This window comes from Lithobates pipiens, unplaced genomic scaffold (genome assembly GCF_037356315.1).
Source record: "Lithobates pipiens isolate NorthernLeopardFrog02 unplaced genomic scaffold, aLitPip1_a1.2 Scaffold_23, whole genome shotgun sequence".
NCBI classification, from domain to species: domain Eukaryota; kingdom Metazoa; phylum Chordata; class Amphibia; order Anura; family Ranidae; genus Lithobates; species Lithobates pipiens.
The window spans coordinates 19,224,080-19,246,546 of record NW_027507785.1 but is presented as its reverse complement, the minus strand read 5'-3'; the positions used below and the strand labels follow the sequence as shown (position 1 = coordinate 19,246,546).

Sequence of the window (22,467 nt, the reverse complement as noted above, 5' to 3'; positions counted from 1 at the left end):
GTTTCGTAGTTAAACCTGAGCATGCGTGATTTTTGGCATGTCGAAATTGCATACACACGATCGGAATTTCCGTCTGGAAAATTAAGAACATTCTATCAATTTTCGGCTGGCGGAAATTCGGACAGCTAAATTCCGATGGAGCATACTCACGGTCACATTTTCCAATAAAAAGCTCTCATCTGTCTTTTTCTGGCCGGAATTCCCATCGCGTGTACGCAGCATTAAAGTAATCGGAGAGAAAATAATACACACTATAGGAAGCTGGAGGGTACAGGTAAAGACTGGGGGAAACTGGAGGGGACAAGAAGAGACTGGACAGAATATGAGGAGGCTGCTGAAGACTGGCAGGGACTCCAGAGGACTAGGTGGAATGGAAGGAGAATGCAGGTGATGAGTGGAAACTAAAGGTGACTTGTGAATATTGGAATTGACTGGTGAGGATAAAAGGTGACTCAAGGGAACTGGTTAATGCTTGGTAAGACTGGAGTTTTATTTACCTCATAACATCCACTGGGGTTACTTAATTTACTGAAATGTTACAACTGTAACAGAGGAATATAGAGTTTGCCTTAAAATTTGGTGTTGGAATAGATTTTCTACATAAAAAGCCATTGTGGTATCATGTTCCATAGCCAGATATACACTACCAAACTTGAGCTTAACAGTCACTCCTCTGGACACTTTTTGTACAATTCTATAGAATTTTTTACTGATTTTTTTTTCTCTTCATAATAAAGGCTACAAAATTCTGTTTTGGACATATCAGGTAAGGTAAAAAAGGCATTTGTGACAAACCTGGACACCTCTTTGTGACATAAAAGACAGAGCTTGAGACTGCTGAGCCAGTTTCAGGGCCGTGGTCTTTCCCCACTTGGGGGTCACGTGGATCAAAAGAAGTTCTGCCCGTTTCTCATCACTACGATAACATTCAGAAAACACTCCTGTTCAGAAAGAGAAATTGATAGAAGGTGATGCATGGAAAGATTGCTGAGTGTTTTTTTAAATGTAGTTAGGAGAAAGTGGAAAACAAGTTTCTATGTAACTATGTAAGTTTAAAGATGAAGTGTAGGTAGGGCAATTTTAAGACCATTACATTGGTCCAGCTTGGCCCACTGTACTAGCGGTGTAATGGATGTGATCATGAGTGTTATAAGTGAAATGCCTATTTCCGGTACTCTTATAGATATAAGTGCTTATCTTTCATTATCAGTTATCAACCTTAATCATACACATTTAATCACAATTAAGATGTCTGCCAGCTTCTCCCTTCATGTGAAACTGCAAGAGTTAAAAGAAAGAGAGCAACATCAAAGAGAAGAATTGCGCCTGTTCTCGGCCACCTCGTCAGTACACCCAAGGAGAAACGGGGGCTGGGAACAAGACTACCTTAGCTACCGAAGCTTGCTTTCCCCTTTTTTAGACATAACCCAGCTAAAAAGCTTATACTCTGTCACAATAATGAATATGTATAATTTGTGGTTTGTACACGCTGTCTTTTATCTAATTTTTAATTTGATAGTATGATATCTAGCTATAGTATATCAGTCGGAGTTCAGGAAATAAAAAGCAGAAGTATCTGAATACTGAACTACGTGTGTGTCAGTGTTTGACTTCAAGTGTGCACACTTTATATTAAGGATTAGTTTGGCCAGGGGCACAGAAACAAGATACCGGGCTTTTCTAGTCCGGGTCCAAAACAGCGGTATAGTGATTTTCACCTTCCATGGGATCCCATATGTATATCAAAGTATACTTACATTGGACCAATGCAACTGTAAAAAACGAAGCTTTAGCTTTAAACACCTCCTGCCCACTGTGTTTGGATCACTCTTCAGAGAGCATTAGATCACTTGGACCCTGCACAACAACCCTAATGCTCACCAAAAGCCACAAGGGGTATACCTCTTGCCACAGCTGTGAAGCAAAGCATCACAGCCGTGTCATGTGTACATCTCCGACTGCTGTCTCTGCAGCTAAAAGGGGTAGTGATTGGGGGCAGCAAAACCACTGCTCATTTGCAAGGTTTTATCGCTCCCCACCTGAACCTCATGTGTGAACAAGTCCTAATAGTGCAGCCCCACAATGTCTCCAACTGCCACCAGACCAGTCATAGCATCACCAGACCAGTGTAGCTAGAAAAAGTGTTCCTAATCGCTGCCACACAAGACCAGTGCAGCCAGCAACACATTTCCTAATATCCGCCACACCAGTCCCAGTGTCACTATATGACCAGCAACAGTGTTCCGGATTGCAATCACACAAGTCCCAGTGTCACCAGACCAGTGTGACCCAGCAACAGTGTTCCTGATCGCTGCCAAATCAGTCCCATTGTTACAAGAACACTCTAAGGCCTCATGCACACGAGACGCAGTTAAACGCGCGTTCAGATGCAGTTGGACACTTTTTTCAACTGCCCCTGAACTCATTCAATGTTATCCTATGTGTCCATGCACACAGTCTCGTTTTTTTCCGTTTTTATGCAGTTGCGTTTAACCTCGTTTTTCCAGAAGCAAAAAAATGGGTTCAGACGCAAAAATGTCCACGTTTCAGACGCAAAACGCGGCTAAACGCGGCACCCGCGTTTAGCCGCGTTTGCGTTTATATGCGTTTTTAAAGGAACCCAATTTTTTGGACCTGAAAACTCAGAAATATGATCTGAGAATGACATTTTGTGACCCGAATTTGGGGGCCCATATCTTGGGGCCACTTATTGCCAGGAACCCCAAATTTGGTATGCAGACACTGTGGATCTAGCACTACAACATATCCAAATTTGGGGTTCCTATCACCAAGTGACCCCGAGATAGGGGGCCCCGAAATCGGGTCACAAAATGTCATGCACTTTTCTGCATCAGAGAATGACATTTTGTGACCCGACTTTGGGGGCCCATATCTTGGGGCCAATTATTGCCAGGAACCTCAAGTTTGGTATGCAACATCAGGAGCATTTCCTGACATATATTCAATATGGGATCCATTTCAAAATATATACCACAGAAAGAGAGGCAAATGCAAGTGTACAACTGCTCTCTATGCTGCTGCTGCTCACTCTGATCAAAATAGCAGAAATAGTTAAAAAAACATGCTTTGAGAGCTTGGGGAGGGTCTACATGATGTTATCTTTATAAACGCTTATAAACGCAAACGCGGCTAAACGCGTCTAAACGCGGCATGCAAACGCGGCAAAACGCGTGTTTCTAAACGTGCGTTTCAGCTTCTTTTGAGCAGAGTTTTCACCTGCGTCTCGTGTGCATGAGGCCTAAGTCAGTAACAGTGTTGTTAATTGTTATCCAAACTAACCCCAGTTTCCCCAGACTGGTGTCATCCAGCAACAGTGCTCCTGATTGCTGCTACACCAGTGCCAGTGTTACCAGACCAATGCGACCATCAACAGTTTCTGATCACCTATGCACCAGTCTCAGTGTCACCAGATCAGACTATCCAGCGGACTTGGTCCGGCGGACCAGAGTCCGCCAGACAACCCGCCCGTGTGTGGGCTCCAGCGGACTTTTTTTCCCCAAAAGTCCGGTGGACTTAGAAAGTAGTTTTGACTCAAAAATTCGGCCATCTGTGTGCTAGTCCGCCGTACTTTTGAAATGAACGGACTTTCCCGCACACGTTGAACGCAGCTCCAGGTAACCGGGACTAGCGAAGGAAGTCTATGTCGCTGCCTTCGGCGACGGGATTGACACGTTGCTGGCCCCGTCACCTGGTATGGACTTAAAGGGGAAGCCCTATGCTGAAAAAACGGCATGGGGGTCCCCCCAAAGTCCATATCAGACCCTTATCCAAGCACGCAGCCCGGCCAGTCAGGAAAGGGGGTGGGGACGAGCGAGCGGCCCCACCCTCCTGAGTCGTACCAGGCCGTGTGCCCTCAACATGAGGGGGTGCTTTAGGAAAGGGGGGGCCGTGTGGCCCCCCACCCCAAAGCACCTTGTCCCCATGTTGATGAGGGCAAGGGCCTCTTCCCGACAACCCTGGCCGTTAGTTGTCGGGGTCTGCAGGTGGGAGGCTTATAGGAATCCGGGAGCCCCCTTTAATACCCCTACCCATTCACCTGTGAAAAAAAAAGTAAAAAAAAAAAACACACAACACAAGGGTTTAAAATAATTTATTGCACAGCTCCGGGGGTCTTCTTCCATCTTGGGGAGTCTTCTCGACAGACTCCTACGCTATCTTCTTCTAGCTCTTTTACTAGTGGAAGAGCCTGGCTTTCTTCTTCGACGCCGCCCGGGGGTCTACTTCCGACTTCGGGGGGTCTTGTTCCCCTCTTCAGTTATTTTTGCGGGGCCTCCACTTTCTTCCTTTAGCTCTGTTACTAGCGGTGGCCGGTCTTCTGTCGCCGCCGCCTCTTCTTCCGACTTCAGGGGTCTTGTCCCCCTCTTCGGTTCTTCTTGCCGGGCCTCCGCTCCTTCTTCCAGCTCTTTTACTAGCGGTGGCCCAGTCTTCTGTCGTCGTCACCAGACCTCCTTCTCTTTTCTTCTTCTCTTCTTCTTCCTCCCAGGGAGTGTTCCATGCCAGCCCCAGCGTCTTCCTGATGGCCACAGGAAGTACTCTCTGCCGATAATCATCCATCTGCATCTCCGCAGCGTCACCCGGATTGGGAATTGAGGAAATCTCCAAGGACCAACTGAATAACAGATGAGCCTTTTTATCTTTGTTGTCTTGTAAGTGTAATCATACGTTGTGTCATTAAAACATACATTTTAATACTGCACTCAGGTGGCGCTTCCCTTTTTACCCTTCTCACAGCCTCCAGGGAGGCATGGAGGGAAGGCTGCAAGGAACACAAGAAAGTGATTGCCTGGGTTGAGTCTGGTCTGACAGAAGACGCAGCCTGTTGTAGTACCACAGCCTGGGGACATATATTTCATCTGCTGCTGTTCCTGATCTCTAGGAGTCCTGGACCAGAATGTACTCCCATTATATGGACTTCTCAAGCTACCAATTTTTTTATCAACAGGGTTACATAGTTACATAGTTAGTAAGGTTGAATAAAGACATCAGTCCATCCAGTTCAACCTGAGTGTCTACAATTTCCCCATCACTGTACATTGCACACTCACATCAGTCCCTACCCTCAAGGAGCCCACAATCCAAGGTCCCCATTTATATGCTAGGGCCAATTTTGAACAGCGACCATTTAATCTACCTGCATGTCCTTGGAGTGTGGGGGGAAACCGAAGTACCCGGAGGAAACCCACGCACGCACAGGGAGAACATGCAAACTCCAGGCAGGTAGTGTCGTGGTTGGGATTCAAACCAGCAACCCTTCTTACTGCTAGGTGAGAGTGCTAACCACTACACCACTGTGCTGCCCGCGGTGTTGTCTGCCCTGGGGGCCAAAGGCTTTGCAAATTCCAGCTGTTTCTCCAGCATTGCCTTCCTTTTTATTTTGTTATGACCCAGAATAAATGGATATTTTGTTTTCAGAAATACTTGGCTATGCATTTTACTTCAAAAAGGACAGTTTGTTTGTGAGTAGGCAGGTACATTTCAAAAATACAATGTCAAATTTACAAGGGAGACCAACCAACTTCCTTGAGCTAAAAAAAATATAAGATAATAATAGTGTTGTGGTAATTTGACACACAAAAACGAGAAATAATATTATGGAGATCACGAGAAATAATAAAGAAAGAAGTTTGTGAGAACTCTGTGTGAATATGAGCAGCAAAACAACTTCATTCTTCTAGCATTCTAAAGAAGAAGAGAATGCGCTGCATTAAACTATTTAAAACATTTCAGCGTGACGAATATGCCATCTATATTACGAACGGCCGTTTTACCAGACCGAGCGGTTCCATCTCGTACTTGATTCTGAGCATGTATGTTTTTTTTGCGTGTCGGAATTGCATACACACAAACAGAATTTCAGAAACTTTTTCCATCTGAAAAATTGAGAACATGCTCTCAATCTTTTGCTGGCGGAAATTCCACCAGCATACACACGGTCGCATTTTCCAACCGAAAGCTCTCATCGGTCTTTTGCCGACTGAAATTCCGATCCTGTGTAGGCGGTGTAAGACAGTAAGCTATATTCTTAACACAGTTGTCTTACCTGCAGCGCGTTCCTCATAAAGTCCTGCAAGTGACATCATCTCCTCTTTTTCCTTAGAGTCTTCCTCCTCTTTAGAGAGAGCTTTCAGGATCTTGGTGCAGGCCAGGGCTGAAGCTACACAGTCCGGAGTCTGTTGGGAAGAGAAAATAACAAATCAAAGCACGACACCCATGACACCAGATCTAATGACACAGAAATAATTCTTTTTACACTTTCTGGATAATGTGTAGCACCCTCCTAGGTGTTAGGATTAGGTAAATTTCCTTATGGCTCACTGTATCCAGGGAAGATGCAGTTTGTTGTTGGGCAAATTTAGTTTTGCCTCACTAAAATTTGTGTAGCTTTGTTGATTGTTTTGGTCTTTTCTAAGTTACAGCGTTTGCAGGATTGACTACTTCCCCCTGATTAGTCCAGAACATTCTGGCAATTAGTGGACAGGGAGAGTCTAATCAGCATCTAAATATTCATACAGCCCTGACCAATCCCTGGGGAGGGTCACCCTGATGTAAGCTAGGAGCCTGTATAAAAACTCTGGGACAGGGAGCAGCAGGATCCTTCCCCCAGAAGGAAACCACAGGAGGCTGCTTTCCCCCTTAGACCATTCAGCTATGTGCCTGCTGGGCACTGAAGCTTTTAGGCTGGCTACCTGGAGGCCTGCTTTTCTGGAATTTGCAGGAAGCTGACTGAGGGACTGTCATCTGAGTATCTAGTCTGCTATCATAATTCTATAGTCCTCCTATTTGTACAAAGTTTTGGAGCACCCCACTCAATTGCCTATCCCAATCCAAGTTACCCCAAAAAATAAAAACCATCAGAAAGAAAACATCTGGACTGTTCATTGAATCAAAGGGTGATTGTGACCGTCTACCTGGCTGCGGGGCAACTATTGGGGAAAGCAACCCAGCCAATCTACTAATTGGCTCCTTCGGGGGTTGCGCTACATATGTGCAACACAAAATTAAATAAATGCATTATTTTTGGACTCTTAGTGAAGTAGGCACAGAATTATATGGGGTGCATTAACAAATAATGTGTATTGTCTGGGAGGCAGATTGGGAGGAAAAGTTGATGTCAGTGCCAGATAATATTAATCTGGCTCTCTGTATAGGGCACAAAAGGCCTGGCCTCAGCGGCAGTCTTGCAGTAGAATCACCCATATTATGATTCTGTCAGTCATTACACATAATTTTGTAGAGTTAAATGTTCCAAATAGCCATGGTGCCTGATCTGTATTTTGGAAGTTGGAAATGGGTCTCTTTTCTCTACTGTGCCATACACAGTGGTGTCTGATATTGTTAGTGTCATAAATGTAGCCAGTCTGCTTGCTTAGGAGGGGAGTGACACAAGACAGTTGTGCTGGCGGTTCATAGAATATAAATTCAGAAATTATTGTTCAGGGTTAAACCCCTAACTAAAGATGGTCAGAACACCCCCCTGTTTGGTTCGCAACAGAACTCCCAAACAGAAGAAATGTTCTAACCCGAGCAGCAAACCCCAATGAAGTCTATGGGAGCCGAACAGGACAAATCAAAAGTGCCCATTTTGAAGGTTTATACGCAAGTAATTGGCTATAAAAGAGGTACGGGAGGTTTGGGTACTGCCCTGGGGGACATGTATCAATATATATATTTTTTTATAAAAAAATATAATTTTTGCAGGAGCAGTGCTTTTAATTATGCTTAAAGTGCAACAATAAAAATAAAAAATCCTTTAAATATAGTGCCTGTGAGGTCCCCTAATGTGCCTGTAAAGTGGCGCATCTGTAGCATGCATAAAAACATGCTACAGCAAAAATGACATTTCTAAAGACAAAAAAAACAAGTCAAATCCCCTTTAAAAATGATTTGCAGTTGCAATTGCCGGCACCTGGCTATTGAAAAAATAAAGAAAAAAACTGTATGCTGCCCCCCCCCCCCCCCCCCCCCCCAGTCTATACCAGACCCTTTAGAACCTCATGCCAAAATAACACAAAAAACGGCACAGGGTCCCCCCAAAATCCATACCAGACCCTTAGCCAGACATGCAGCCCAGCAGGTCAGGAAAGGGAGGGCAAGTGAGTGCCCCCCTCCCTCCTGAACCATACTAGGCCACATGCCCTCATCATGGGGGGGTGGATGCTTTGGGACGGGAAGGGGGGTCTACCCCCCCCACCCCATAGCACCTTGCCCCCATGTTATGTTGATGTGGACAAGGGCCTCATCCCCACAACTGTGACCAGTGGTTGTCAGGGTCTGTGGGCAGGGAGCTTATTGAAATCTAGAAGCCACCTTTAACATGGGGGCCCCAGATCATGTGAATGAGTATGGGGTATATAGTTCCCGTATCCATTCACCAAAAAAGTATCAAAAAGTAATAAACATAAGAGACAGTTTTTGACAAATCCTTTATTAAAATAATAAAAAAAAAGTGTCCATTGATGTAAATCCATTATCAATCACGTCGCCTGCCGACCCAAAAAATCAAAAAAATCAAAAACGTTCCCGCCTCCTGGGAATCCCCCTGCCAAATTCCTGCTCTGTGCTTTGACATTTTATATAGATAAGAGGCGGGCAATCTAGCTTAATCACCCAGTGGCACTGTCCCTTCTGACTGGTGCATGCTGGGCATGTACACATTGGGAGGGGCCACAGATGACATGGCCAGGTGGCCCGTCCCTTACCTATATAATAAATGTCAAAGCACAAAGCAGGCATTCGGTGGGAGTGTTTTTGACCTTTTTTATTTTTTGGATCCGGTGGGCAGCATGATTAATGACGGATTTACATTGAAGGACACCATTTTTTATTTGTTAATAAATAATTTGGCAAAAGCTGTCTGTCTGTCTGTAGTGTTTTTTTTAACTTTTTGACACTTTTTCTATAAATAGGTAGGGGTACTATGTACTCATAGGGGGAGAGCGGGATCTGGGGACCCGCTTGTTAAAGGGGGCTCCCAGATTCCAATAAGCCCCATGCCCACAGAGCCCCACAACCACTGTTCACAATGGTGGGGATGAGTCCCTTGGGGACAAGGGGGGTTATTTACTTAAGGCAAATTCACTTTGCACTACAGGAGCACTTGAAAGTGCAGTCGCTGTAAATCCGAGGGGGACATGGAAGGAAAATAAATAACAGCATTTTAGCTTGGACATGATTAGATAATAAAATCAGCAGAGCTTCCCCTCATTTCAGATCATCCCCTCAGATTTACAGCGACTGCACTTCCAAGTGCACTTGCAGTGCAAAGTATATTAGTCTTTTGTAAATAACCCCAAGGTGCTTTAAGGTGGGGGGGCTGCCCAAAGAACCCTCCCTATATGTTGAGGCCATGTGGCTTGGAATGGTCCAGGAGGGGGCGGACAATCGATCGCCTGACCTGCCGGGCCTAATGCCCAGATAAGGGTCTGGTATCGATTTTGTGAGGGGAGTCCACAGCGTTTTATTTTTCATTTTGGCGTGGGGTTCCCCACCAAATCCATACCAGATTCGAAGGGCCTGGTATGGACTAGGGGAGGACCCCATGCCGTGTTTTTCTTTATTTTTTTAACCACCACTTTTTGTTTCTTTTTATTGTTGAGTGGAGAAACCCATTAACAGCTGATGACTCATCAGTTGTTAAGGACGCCAAGACTAGAACTGATGCCTAACCGTTAGTCCATCCCTACCCATAACAACTATCTGATGGTGTTGTCTAGATAAACAAATATATAATATTTCATGGACAGTGCTATAGGAATTATGAACAGGTTAACAGCTTATGGACACAAAATAATTTTTGTTGATCGACATTTATTATTTTCTTGAGTGACAAAGCCCACCATAATCAAAGTACATTTTTAGGCTATTTATAGTCTACTGATCACTAAGGATGGGTACAAAACAGCAGCAATTCGGGAAAAGAAGGCAATAATTGGATAAGAGGGAACAACATTACTCTACCAGATTCCAGAAAACATCTGCCATTTCAGCACGGTTCTGCACGATACACCAGATAAGGAGATCCCTCACAGGGTGGTCCAACTGCTGGTTGTTTGTGTGCTTCATAGATCTTGCATTACCAGTCACCTGAGGATACAGAATTCATATTATACTCATATTGCTATTTTCCTTTCATGCACAATTGCAGGATATCAAGAGTAAAAAATATCAAATATTACTTCTAGCACTCAACAAAAGTGGTCAACATCATGTAATTTTCCTGTTCTATTAACTTTCAACCACATCAACACCAACTGATCTAAAAAAATAGGTAGTGAGAATATTATGAGAAGATGAAACAGGGAAAATGGTAAAAGTTAACATACAAATTAAAGATGATAACTGTGACGGAACCGTCCCACACTCTGCTTGAGTGCTTCCATCAGTATACCACCTTCAGTCTGAACATAGATATCAGATATTATAGCCGTATTTTGCAACCAAGAACTAGGCAGTACTTGTTTAGCTGCAAAATTTGAACTCTTTATTAAACAAGAATACAGGCTTTTTATACACTACACACTCAGGTGAGGCTGATCACATTATCACATGCAATTGCAACTGTATACAGAAATATAATTAACACTATAAATATTAAGTTAATTAAAGTTAATTAAACTAGCCACTTGGACAATTTTCTGACTAATCAGATATCTCTTTCCAGGTCAGACTTGCTGGCATCAAGCTCACAAAGTACAATACACATTATTACAAGTATAAACCGATCACCAGTAGTTTACTAGCAGGCAATAGGTAATTTAAACCACATTCTTAGCATCCATTAAGTAGTTGTCCATTATTTGCTTGGTCATCCTGTGCCCATAATAGACATAGGGTAACTTACAGGTCATCACCCTGGGAGGCCACTGGTCATACCCTTCTTAGAGAAACATTATTGCTTACTGGGGACACCATTCACACACCTACACCTGGGTATGGAGGGACTTAAGTTTAAGCTCTGCAATGCTAGATTTAGGCCCTGACTTGAGGCAGAACATGCGAACGGACCGAAGGTTTGCGTGAACATTCGAATACCGTTAAAATCTATGGAACCCGAACATGGAAAATCAAAAGTGCAAATTTTAAAGGCTAATATGCAAGTTATTGTTCTAAAAAGTGTTTGGGGACCCGGGTCCTGCCCCAGGGGACATGTATCAATGCAAAAAAAAGTTGTAAAAGTGGCCGTTTTTCAGGAGCAGTGATTTTAACCACTTAAGGACCGCCGCATGTAATAATACGAGAGGAGCGATCCGGGATGAAGGGATGGCCGTTGGTTTCTGGCCATCCCCTCACTCCTAAGGAATGAGAAGCTTCCCCTGCCTGTGTAGTGTAAACACAGGCAGGAGGAAATGATGTCACTCTCCCCGTGGCGGTCTTTTTGACCGGATGGCAAGGAGAGAAGACATCATAGTAAGTGCACCAACACTACACTGACACGTAGGTACACATAGGCACACTTTCACCCCCAGTCACCCCCTGATCACCCCCTGCCCCCCCCCAGTCATAGTGTCACTGATTGCAGTGATCATTTATATACTGATCACTGCATTTAGTGTCAGTTTAGACTGTAAAAAGTGTCAGGGCAGTTAGTGTTAGGTCCAGGGTAGCCCCCTAACCCCCCAATAAAGGTTTAACCCCTTGATTGCCCCCCAGGTATCCTTTCACCCCCTTTTGCCAGTGTCACTAAGCAATAATTTTTCTGATCGCTGCATTAGTGTCACTGGTGCCGCTAGGTAGCTAGTTATTTTTTAGGTTCACCGCCAGGTTTTTATAGCGTTAGGTACCCCCATATACAACCTAATAAAAGTTTTAACCCTTTGATTGCCCCTAGAGTTAACCCTTTCACCAGTGATCACCGTGTAAGTGTCACTGATGATGCTGGTTAGCCAGTTAGTTATTTAGTTATTTAGGTTCCCCGTCAGGTTTTTATATAGCGTCAGGGACCCCCATATACTACCTAATAAAGGTTTTAACCCCCTGATTGCCCCTAGAGTTAACCCTTTCACAAGTGATCACCATATAAGTGTTACTGGTGATGCTGGTTAGCCAGTTAGTTATTTAGGTTCCCCGTCAGGTTTTTATATAGCATCAGGGACCCCATATACTACCTAACAAAGGTTTTAACCCCCCGATTGCCTCTAGAGTTAACCCTTTCACCAGTGATCACCGTATAAGTGTCACCGGTAATGCTGGTTACCCAGTTAGTTATTTAGGTTCCCCGTCAGGTTTTTATATATCGTCAGGTACCCCCATATACTACCTAATAAAAGTTTTAACCCCCTGATTGCCCCTAGTTAACCCTTTCACCAGTGATCACCGTATAAGTGTTACGGGTGACGCTGGTTAGTTAGTTTGCTTTTTATAGCATCAGGGCCCCCGCCGTTTATTACCCAATAAAGGTTTAACCCCCTGATCACCCGGCGGGTGATATCACTTAGGTTTTAGGGTCAGATAGGGTCCGCGTCGCCCCAGGCAGCGCTTGGATAGTGCCAGTACGGCTAACACACACGCGCAAAGCATACATCTCCCGTAGTGGTATAGTATCTGAACAGATCAATATCTGATCTGATCAGATCTATACTAGCGTCCCCAGCAGTTTAGGGTTCCAAAAAACGCATTGTTAGCAGGATCAGTCCAGATACCTGCTAGCACCTGCATTTTGCCCCTCCGCTCAGCCCACCCAAGTGCAGTATAGATCGATCACTGTCACTTACAAAACACTAAACACATAACTGCAGCATTCGCAGGGTCAGGCCTGATCCCTGTGATCGCTAACAGTTTTTTTTGGTAGCGTTTTATACAGTCGCTGACAGCCTAGATGCTTTTTTACCTGTGAATCTCACTAGTGTACCACTAAATTTAAAGCCCAAAATGGCAAAGCGAAGGTACACTAGTGAAGAGGCCTACACGTTTCTGAGCATGACAGATAGTGAAGAGGAAGACACTCATCTGTCAGATTCAGGCTCAGGGAAATAAAAAATGAATGCCCTTAGAAATCCTGAAGGAAAAGCTTGGTTTTCAGGGTCCCGTATGCGGCTAGGCGCCCAAAAAGTCCCCTCACATGTGGTATCCCCGTACTCAGGAGAAGCAGCAGAATGTATTTTGGGGTATAATTTCACATATGCCCATAGCATGTGTGAGCAATATACAGTAGGTGACCGCGATATTGTGTCAATCTCGCCGCTTCAACGAGCCCCGTTGTGGGAGCCAGCGCCGAGCTGGCTCGCCTTGGGAAAGGAACATTTTTTTTTCCTTTCCCGATAAGTGACAAGCATCGCTGCCCGGGTTCACACTGGTGCGGGGATCCGAATTGGATTCCCGCCAATACCAGGCACTGTATTTGGTATGAATCCTAAGTGAGAACTCCACGCCAAATTTAAAAAAAAAATGACTTGGGTTCCCCCTTGGGAGGCATACCAGGCCCTTAGGTTTGGTAGGGATTTTAAGGGGAATCCCCTACGCCAAAAAAAACGGCGTGGGGTCCCCCCCAAAATCCATACCAGACCCCTATCCGAGCACGCAGCCCGGCTGGTCAAGAAATGGGCTGGGGACGAGCGAGCGCCTCCCCTCCTGAGCCGTACCAGGCCGCATGCCCTCAACATGGGGGGGTGCCTTGGCGCGCGGCCCCCCCACCCCAGAACACCTTGTCCCCATGTTGATGAGGACAAGGGCCTCTTCCCGACAACCCTGGCCGTTGGTTGTCAGGGGTCTGTGGGCGGGGGGCTTATCGGAATCCGGGAGCCCCCTTTAATAAGGGTGCCCCTGGATAGCTGCCCCCCACCCTATGTGAATGAGTATGGGGTACAATGTACCCCTACCCATTCACCTGTGAAAAAAATGTAAAAAAAAAAAAAAAAAAACACACAAGGGTTAAAATAGTTTATTGCACAGCTCCGGGGGTCTTCTTCCATCTTCGGGGGGTCTTCTCGCCGGACTCCTCCGCTATCTTCTGATCTTTTGCTAGCTCTTTTGCTAGCGGAGGAGCCCGGCTTTCTTCTTCGTCGCTGCCCTCTTCCGACTTCGGGGGGTCTTGTCCCCCTCTTCGGTTCTTCTTGCCGGGCCACCACTTCTTCTTTCAGCTCTTTTACTATCAGTGGCCCGGTCTTCTGTTGCCGCCGCCGCTGCCGCCACCGCCTTCCATTCTTCTTCTTCTTCTGGAGATGTTGAGTCAACTTTCTCTCTCCGGCCGCAATGCCAGGGACACGGTGTGCAGTGACTTATATAGGGACAAGGGGTGGGGTCCCCGTTTGATGTCACATGGTGACCCCGCCCCTTATGATGTCACAGTCCCAGCATCCTTCGGGACTGTGTCATTGCGGCCCCCCTTCCCCAAGGCACCCCCCCATGTTGAGGGCACGTGGCCTGGTATGGCTCAGGAGGAGGGGGGGTGCTCGAATAGGGGTCTGGTATGGTATGGTATGCTGTTTTTTTCGGCGTAGGGGATTCCCCTTAAAACCCCTACTGGACCTAAGGGCCTGGTATGCCCCCGAGAAGGCATGCAGGCTTCATGAGTGAGGCGACATTATCGCTGCTCTCTCGCTCTCGCTACTATAGGAAAATGATATTTTCCTATTGCAGCCAGCCCGAGAACCAGCGCAACGGGATTGCGCTGGTTAGAGAAGCCTGTTGCCGGGAACCAGCGCAACAGTATCGCGCTGGAAACACAATATCAGCGGCACCTACTGTATCATTTAGTGACAACTTTGTGCAAAAAAAAAAGAAAAGTTTGTAATATTCCCGCAACTTGTGGCAAAATATAAAATATTCCATGGACTCAACATTCCTCTCAGTAAATAGCTTGGGGTGTCTACTTTCCAAAATGGGGTCATTTGGGGGGGTTTTGCGTTATTTTGGCATTTTATGGCCTTCGAAACTGTGATAGGTAGTGAGGAGTGAAATCAAAAATTTGCACTCTTAGAAATCCTGAAGGCAGTGATTGGTTTTCGGGGTCCCATACGTGGCTAGGCTCCCAAAAAGTCCCACACATGTGATATCCCCGTACTCAGGAGAAGCGTCAGAATATATTTTGGGGTACAATTGCACATATAACTATGGCATGTGTGAGCAATATATCATTTAGTGACAACTTTTTGTAAACATTTTTTTTTTTGTCATTATTCAATCACTTGGGACAAAAAAATAAAATATTCAATGGGCTCAACATGCCTCTCAGCAATTTCCTTGGGGTGTCTACTTTCCAAAATGGGGTCATGGGGGGGGGGGTGTTGTACTGCCCTGCCATTTTAGCACCTCAAGAAATGAGATAGGCAGTCATAAATTAAAAGCTGTGTAAATTCCAAAAAATGTACTCTAGTTTGTAGACGCTATAACTTTTGCGCAAACCAATAAATATACGGTTATTGACATTTTTTTTACTAAAGACATGTGGCTGAATACATTTTGGCCTAAATGTATGACTAAAATTGAGTTTATTTGATTTTTAAAATTTATTTTTTTTTCATAATTTTCGGTCTTTTTCCATTTATATCGTAAAAAATAAAAATCGCAGAGGCAATCAAATACCATCAAAAGAAAGCTCTATTTGTGGTAAGAAAAGGACACAAATTTCATTTGGGTGCAACATTGCATGACCACGCAATTACCAGTTAAAGCAGTGCAGTGCAAAATTGTAAAAAGACCTCCTTAGGCTGACAATTGGTCCGGTGGGATTAAGTGGTTAATAATGATTAAAGTGAAAAAAAAGTGAAATATTCCTTTAAATATCATACCTGGGGGGTGTCTATAGTATGCCTGTAAAGTGGCATATGTTTTGCATGTTTAGAACAGTCCCTGCACAAAATGACATTTCTAAGGCCGCGTACACACGGGCGGACTGTTCGCCCAACTTTGTCCGCTGAACAGTGTTTGGGCGGACAGTCCGCTCGTGTGTGGGCTTTCAGCGGACAGTTTCAGCGGACAGTTTGACGAACAAGGTTTTACGGAATTTCCGAAAAACTGTCCGCTGAAACCTTGTTTCAGCGAACAGTCCGCTCGTGTGTAGGCTTGTTCGTCAAACTAAGTTCCGCGCATGCTCAGAAAGGATTTACACGCCGAAAGTTATAATGCAGTGTATAGGACGTCGTATTTTTCGTCCCGTCGTACGTGCCGTTCACGTCATCGTGCACGGTTTCAGCAAACTGTTCGTCCGTCGTGTGTGGCCATGTCCGTCCATGCTAATTTTGAGCGGACTGTTTGCCGAAACTGTTTGACGGACAAAGTTGGGCGAACAGTCCGCGCGTGTGTACGCGGCCTTAAGGAATAAAAGTAATTTAAAACTGCTTGTGGCTGTAATTTAATGTCTCAATTTTTCTCAATAAAAATTATTGAGAAAAATGGCATGGGTACCCCCCCCCCCCAGCCCAGCTCATTACCACACCCTTTGGGTCTTGTATGGATATTAAGGGGAACCCCACACCCAAATAAAAAAAAAAGAAAATGAGTGGGGCCCCCAGGCCCTATATACTCTGAACAGCAGTATACAGGCAGTCCAAACAAGATAGGGATTGTAGGTTTGTTCTTAAGTTGAATCTGTTTGTAATTTGGAACAGGTACAAACAGCCAAAAAAATATAAATTATTAAGCTTTTTGGATAACGTAGGGAAGGGTTATCACCTCATGCAACATTTGTTTTGCTGTCTGTTCCCCTGTTCAGAAGATTTCACCTCACTTTCTGCCCCAATGACAATTGGATTTTGAAAATTTAGGGGGGTATTAGGGAAACAAGGATTGGTGATAAAGCATCAATGGAGGCACCTTTTTCCCATATTAACTCTTACAGGAGAGAATTTCCCTTCCTGCTTTCTGTTGTGTCCCTCCATTTGTAAGTAGGAGTCGTTTGTAAGTCGGATGTTTGAAAGTAGGGGACCACCTGTATATACTATACGGCCTGCCCTATATACTCTGCAGACAATTGGACCTAAGGTGTTGGTGGTACCAGAAGCCCTCACAGTTATTCTTGGTGGACGCTGGAACGGCCCCTGCTGTGAAATATTATATCAAGAATTGTAATTACATGCCCCTGTTGAACAGAGGCAGTGGTGGTGCCACAACACTGTAACCCCTCACAGATTCTGTTGAGCACAGGAACGAGCCCTGCTGTGAAATATTAGAGCAAATATTGTAATTACATGCCCCTGTTAAATAGGGGCAGAAAAACTGGGCCTTAGGTGGTGGTGGTGGTAGCACAACACTGTAAAGGCTCACAGATACTCTTGTTAAATGCAGGAATGGGTCCTGCTGTGAAATATTAGAGCAAATATTGTAATTACATGCCCCTGTAAAACAGGGGCAGAAAAATGAGCATTAGGTGGTGGTGATGGTGGTTAGGGATGAGCCAAACACCCCCCGGTTTGGTTTGCAGCAGAACATGCGAACAGGCAAAAAATTTGTTCAAACACGTGAACACAGATAAAGTCTATGGGACACAAACATGAATAATCAAAAGTGATCATTTTAAAGGCTTATATGCATGGTGTTGTCATAAAAAGTGTTTGGGGACCTGGGTCCTGCCCCAGGGGACATGTATCAATGCAAAAAAAAAGTTTTTAAAATGGCAGTTTTTTCGGGAGCAGTGATTTTAATAATGCTTAAAGTGAAAAAATAAAAGCGAAATATTCCTTTGAATTTCGTACCTGGGGGGGTGTCTATAGTATGCCTGTAAAGTGACGCATGTTTCCCATGTTTAGAACAGTCTGAGAGCCAAATGACGTTTCTAAAGGAAAAAATTAATTGCGGCTATAATGAATTGTTGGTCCCGGCAATACACAGTCATTGAAATAAAATGGCATGGGATTCTCCCACAGTCCATTATTTACATTCGACTCGAACATCGGGCTCATCCCTAGTGGTGGTGGTGGCAGAACACTGTAAAGCCTCACAGATACTCGTTGAGCACAGAAACGTGCCCTGCTGTGAAATATTAGAGCAAATATTGTAATTACATGCCCCTGTTAAACAGGGCAGAAAAATTGGGCCTTAGGCACTGGTGGTAGTGGCCTGAAACAAAAATGTTCTTAAAAGCTATCAACACGAACATTGAGGAGGAATAGGATAGTCACTCAGCATAGGCAGTCTTCAAGGGATCTCACATTCATAGACAAAATTAATTGGTTACATTAGCATCAGGTGCTTGGTAGCTGGTGATCCGAGACTGATTCATTTTTATGAAGGTGAGCCGATCAACTGAGTCTGTGGACAAGCGCACTCTGTGATCGGTCACAAAGCCTCCAGCAGCACTGAACGTGCCAGAAAGAACACTGGATGCAGGACAGGCCAGTAGCTCAATTGTATATTGTGCAAGCTCTGGCCAGTGATCCATCCTCAAGACCCAGTAACCCAATGGATTTTCGGTTGGAAAGGTCTCCAAGTCTGATCTTGCCCCTAGGTATTTCTGCACCATGTAAATCAGACGCTGGCGGCCACCTTCTCCATAGTTCCTTCTGTGACTGACTGAAGTCTCAGCAACACGTTGTCCAGGAGGACCAGGAAATTGTAACCTCCCAGGCTCTGGAAACGCATTGCACAAACCTTTCTGCAAGGCCTCCCGAAGATGTTTCATCCTCTGCTCCCTCTGCGAAGGCTGGATAAATTCTGCAACCTTACCCTTGTAACGTGGATCAAGAAGGGTTGCCAGTCAGTAATGATCCCTCTCCTTGATACCACAAAGCCGATAGTCCATTTGCAGGCTTTGTAGGATCAGGGAGGCCATGCAGCAAAGGTTTGCAGAGGAATTCGATCCAGAGTCCTCTGGGTCACTAAGGATGACATGATCCACAGCCACCTCCCCCCAGCCATGTTGTACAAGTTCATGGGTTTCTGGGGACTGAAAATGATCCCTTGAGGACTGCTGCTGATGCTGAGTGCTAGGGTTCATCTCTATGCTGACACAATCCTCATCCTCCTCTTGCTGTGTGATTGGCGGGCCTGCAGGAATACTGTCAGGGTAAAGGGGGCCTTGAGAGGTAAGGAAGTCCTCCTCTTCCTCCCTCTGTTCTGCCTCAAGTGCCCTGTCCATTATTCCATGAAGCGTGTGCTCCAACAGGAACACAAGAGGGACAGTATCACTGTCACTGCTCACCATCCTCGTGGCCTCCTCAAATGGTGACAGGACAGTGCATGCATCCTTGATCAGTAGCCACTGGTGTGGCAAAAATGCCAAGCTCCCCTGACCCTGTCCTGGTGCCATACTCACACAGGTACTCATTGTTGTTTATGCACTGCATCTCATTGAATCACCTGCCTGCTAGAAGTAGATTAGAAACAGTACAAGTGAGATATAGCTAAACCGTATGCAGTGGATATATATATATATATATATATATATATATATATACAGTCAGTCTCATGTATGTGTGTGTGTGTATATATATATATATATATATATATATATATATATATATATATATATATATATATATATATATATCCACTGCATACAGTTTAGCTATATCTCACTTGTACTGTTTCTAATCTACTTCTAGCAGGCAGGTGATTCAATGAGATGCAGTGCATAAATAACAATGAGTACCTGTGTGAGTATGGCACCAGGACAGGGTCAGGGGAGCTTGGCATTTTTGCCACACCAGTGGCTACTGATCAAGGATGCATGCACTGTCCTGTCACCATTTGAGGAGGCCACGAGGATGGTGAGCAGTGATACTATATATATATATATATATATATATATATATATATATATATATATATATATATATATAGCGCTGGCTTCTGAAGAGCACGCGCTATGCATGTTTCAAAGTTAAGCTTACACCTGAACTGCAGTTTGGTTTGGGTACAATTGTCTAAATTTGGACTTCAGCATCAGTCTGACTGGACTATGAGATGTTCAGCCTGACCATAGGGGGCACTGTCTCTTCTGGCAGGCATGGAACTATGGTCTGGTCGGGTGCTTAAGTTACTCTCTCTCTGAGCCCGCCCAGTGGGAGTGGCGCTCTTGCTGTGCTTTCTGGGAGAGGATATTTAAGATACGGACGTCATATGGTGAGGGGTTCTGGCCCAGAAGGATGTACTGACTTCATGGTCCTGGTCCTCCTGACCAGTCCCCAGGAAGGCTATGGCCTGAGGTGTGAATCCACCCAATCTTGTCTCGGGGCTGGCTAGCTCGAGGCTGAGTAAGCACCTTGTTGGCTGCTAGGCCTTGTGAGAGAGGGACTGTCCAACTTGAGTGAACATCCAGTTGCGAATGGCTATTCTCTGGATGCAGTCAAAGTAAGCAACTTCTTCAATATTGACTTTGACACTAAAGAGTACCTGAACTTCCTTTCCAACCCTCTGATCCCACTTTAAGAGACTGTTCATTGTCTACGTTTTTGCAAATAAAATCCATTTAAGTGGATCTGTTGTCAGTGGGTTGTCAGTGGGTCATCTACCACGGGACACTCCTAGACGTGAAGTGAGAAGAAAAAGAAGGTAACGGTAAGCCCAATCTAACATGCAGCTCCTTCGGGGGTTAGTGCTACATATACATACATATATATATATATATATTAAATACACTGCAGCTAACTGAATCAGCCGCCTGCCTGAGGTGTATTAAAAACAGTACTCCAGGAACGCACTGCAGTCAGATTTAGCTAAACTGGATACATACAACTGGATAACCTGGAAACAGTATATATATATATACACACACACACACACACACATATATATACAAGCCTGGATGTGTATATATATATATATATATATATATATATATATATATATATATATATATATATCCACTGTAACCAGTTTAGCTAGATCTGACTGCAGTTAGCTGCAGTGTATTTAACCACTTCAGCCCCGGAAGATTTTACCCCCTTCCTTACCAGAGCACTTTTTGCGATTCGGCACTGTGTCGCTTTAACTGACAATTGCCTGGTTGTGGAATGTTGCACCCAAACAAAATTGACGTCCTGACGTCAAATAGAGCTTTCTTTTGGTGGTATTTCATCACCTCTGCGGTTTTTATTTTTTGCGCTATAAACATAAGAAGAGCGACAATTTTGAAAAAAAACACAATATTTTTTACTTTTTGCTATAATAAATATCCAATTTTTTTCTTTAAAAAAATGAATTTTTCCTCAGTTTAGGCTGATACGTATTCTTCTACATATTTTTGGTTAAAAAAAATTGCAATAAGCGATTATTGATTGGTTTGCGCAAAAGTTATAGCATCTACAAAATAGGGTATAGATTTTTATACTCTTCAACGAAAAAATATATTTGTTAAATCCGCTCCAATACTTAGATGGGAAGAAGATTTAGGATGCACCTATACGGTGGATCAATGGGAAAAAGCTTGTAATTCCACATATAAAGCCACCTGCTGTTCTACACTATGGGAACTATCCATTAAAATATCTCAACGTTGGTACCTTACTCCTGAAAATTTTTCTAAATTTAGCGGAAATTCAGAAAATAAATGTTGGAGACTATGTGGACAGAAGGGGGTTATGTTTCATATATTCTGGACTTGCCCCAAACTTAAATTATACTGGGAACAAATTTTTCAGTTACTCTCTGCATTCGCCAATGGAAACATACCTTTAAATCCTTCCCCAGCTTTACTTCCATTGATATTGATTGTTATCCAACTCCAGTTAGAAATGTGTTACATGTCCTACTATTAGCCAGAATAAGGCCGCGTACACACGCGCGGACTGTTCGCCCAACTTTGTCCGCTGAACAGTGTTTGGGCGGACAGTCCGCTCGTGTGTGGGCTTTCAGCGGACAGTTTCAGCGGACAGTTTGACGAACAAGGTTTTTCGGAAATTCCGTAAAACTGTCCGCTGAAACCTTGTTTCAGCGAACAGTCCGCCCGTGTGTAGGCTTGTTCGTCAAACTAAGTTCCGCGCATGCTCAGAAAGGATTTACACGCTGAAAGTTATAATGCAGTGTATAGGACGTCGTATTTTTCGTCCCGTCGTACGTGCCGTTCACGTCATCGCGCACGGTTTCAGCAAACTGTTCGTTCGTCGTGTGTGGCCATGTCCGTCCATGCTAATTTTGGGCGGACTGTTTGCCGAAACTGTTGGATGGACAAAGTTGGGCGAACAGTCCGCGCGTGTGTACGCGGCCTTAGTATTACAATGAAATGGAAAAAATCTGATCCCCCTACGGTACTGGAAGTAGTAGAATCAACACAAGCACATTTTATCTATGAATTAACATTAGCCCTCCGACAAACTAGTAAAGAACACATCTATAAATGATGGCAACCTTGGTTAAAGTCGACTAACTCCCAAGATATTGTTCAGGTCTTCTGTCTATAACTTCTGTTAAATATATCTTTTCTTTCTCTTTGAAATGTCAGAGAGAATACATTCCTCTCGGACACAGTATAGATCCCATAAGGGTGTCCAAGATAATAATTTTCTTTGTAACTTCCAATTCACTTGAATTACCATTTTTTTTTGTATCAATGAAAGGTTACTCACTATATAGCTA

General features: G+C 44.3%; 1 protein-coding gene across 2 annotated transcripts in view; it reads right to left on the bottom strand.

The window, feature by feature from the left end:
* The window catches only part of LOC143927233 (transient receptor potential cation channel subfamily M member 2-like), a 228,756-nt gene that overhangs the window by 110,427 nt on the left and 95,862 nt on the right, over positions 1-22,467 (bottom strand). For both annotated transcript variants that reach the window (XM_077451228.1, XM_077451229.1), the window contains exons 13-15: positions 9,979-10,104; positions 6,062-6,191; positions 796-941 (exon numbers count right to left, since the gene is read on the bottom strand). In XM_077451228.1, coding sequence (XP_077307354.1) covers positions 796-941; positions 6,062-6,191; positions 9,979-10,104 — 402 coding nt within the window. The remainder of the gene's footprint in view (positions 1-795; positions 942-6,061; positions 6,192-9,978; positions 10,105-22,467) is intronic.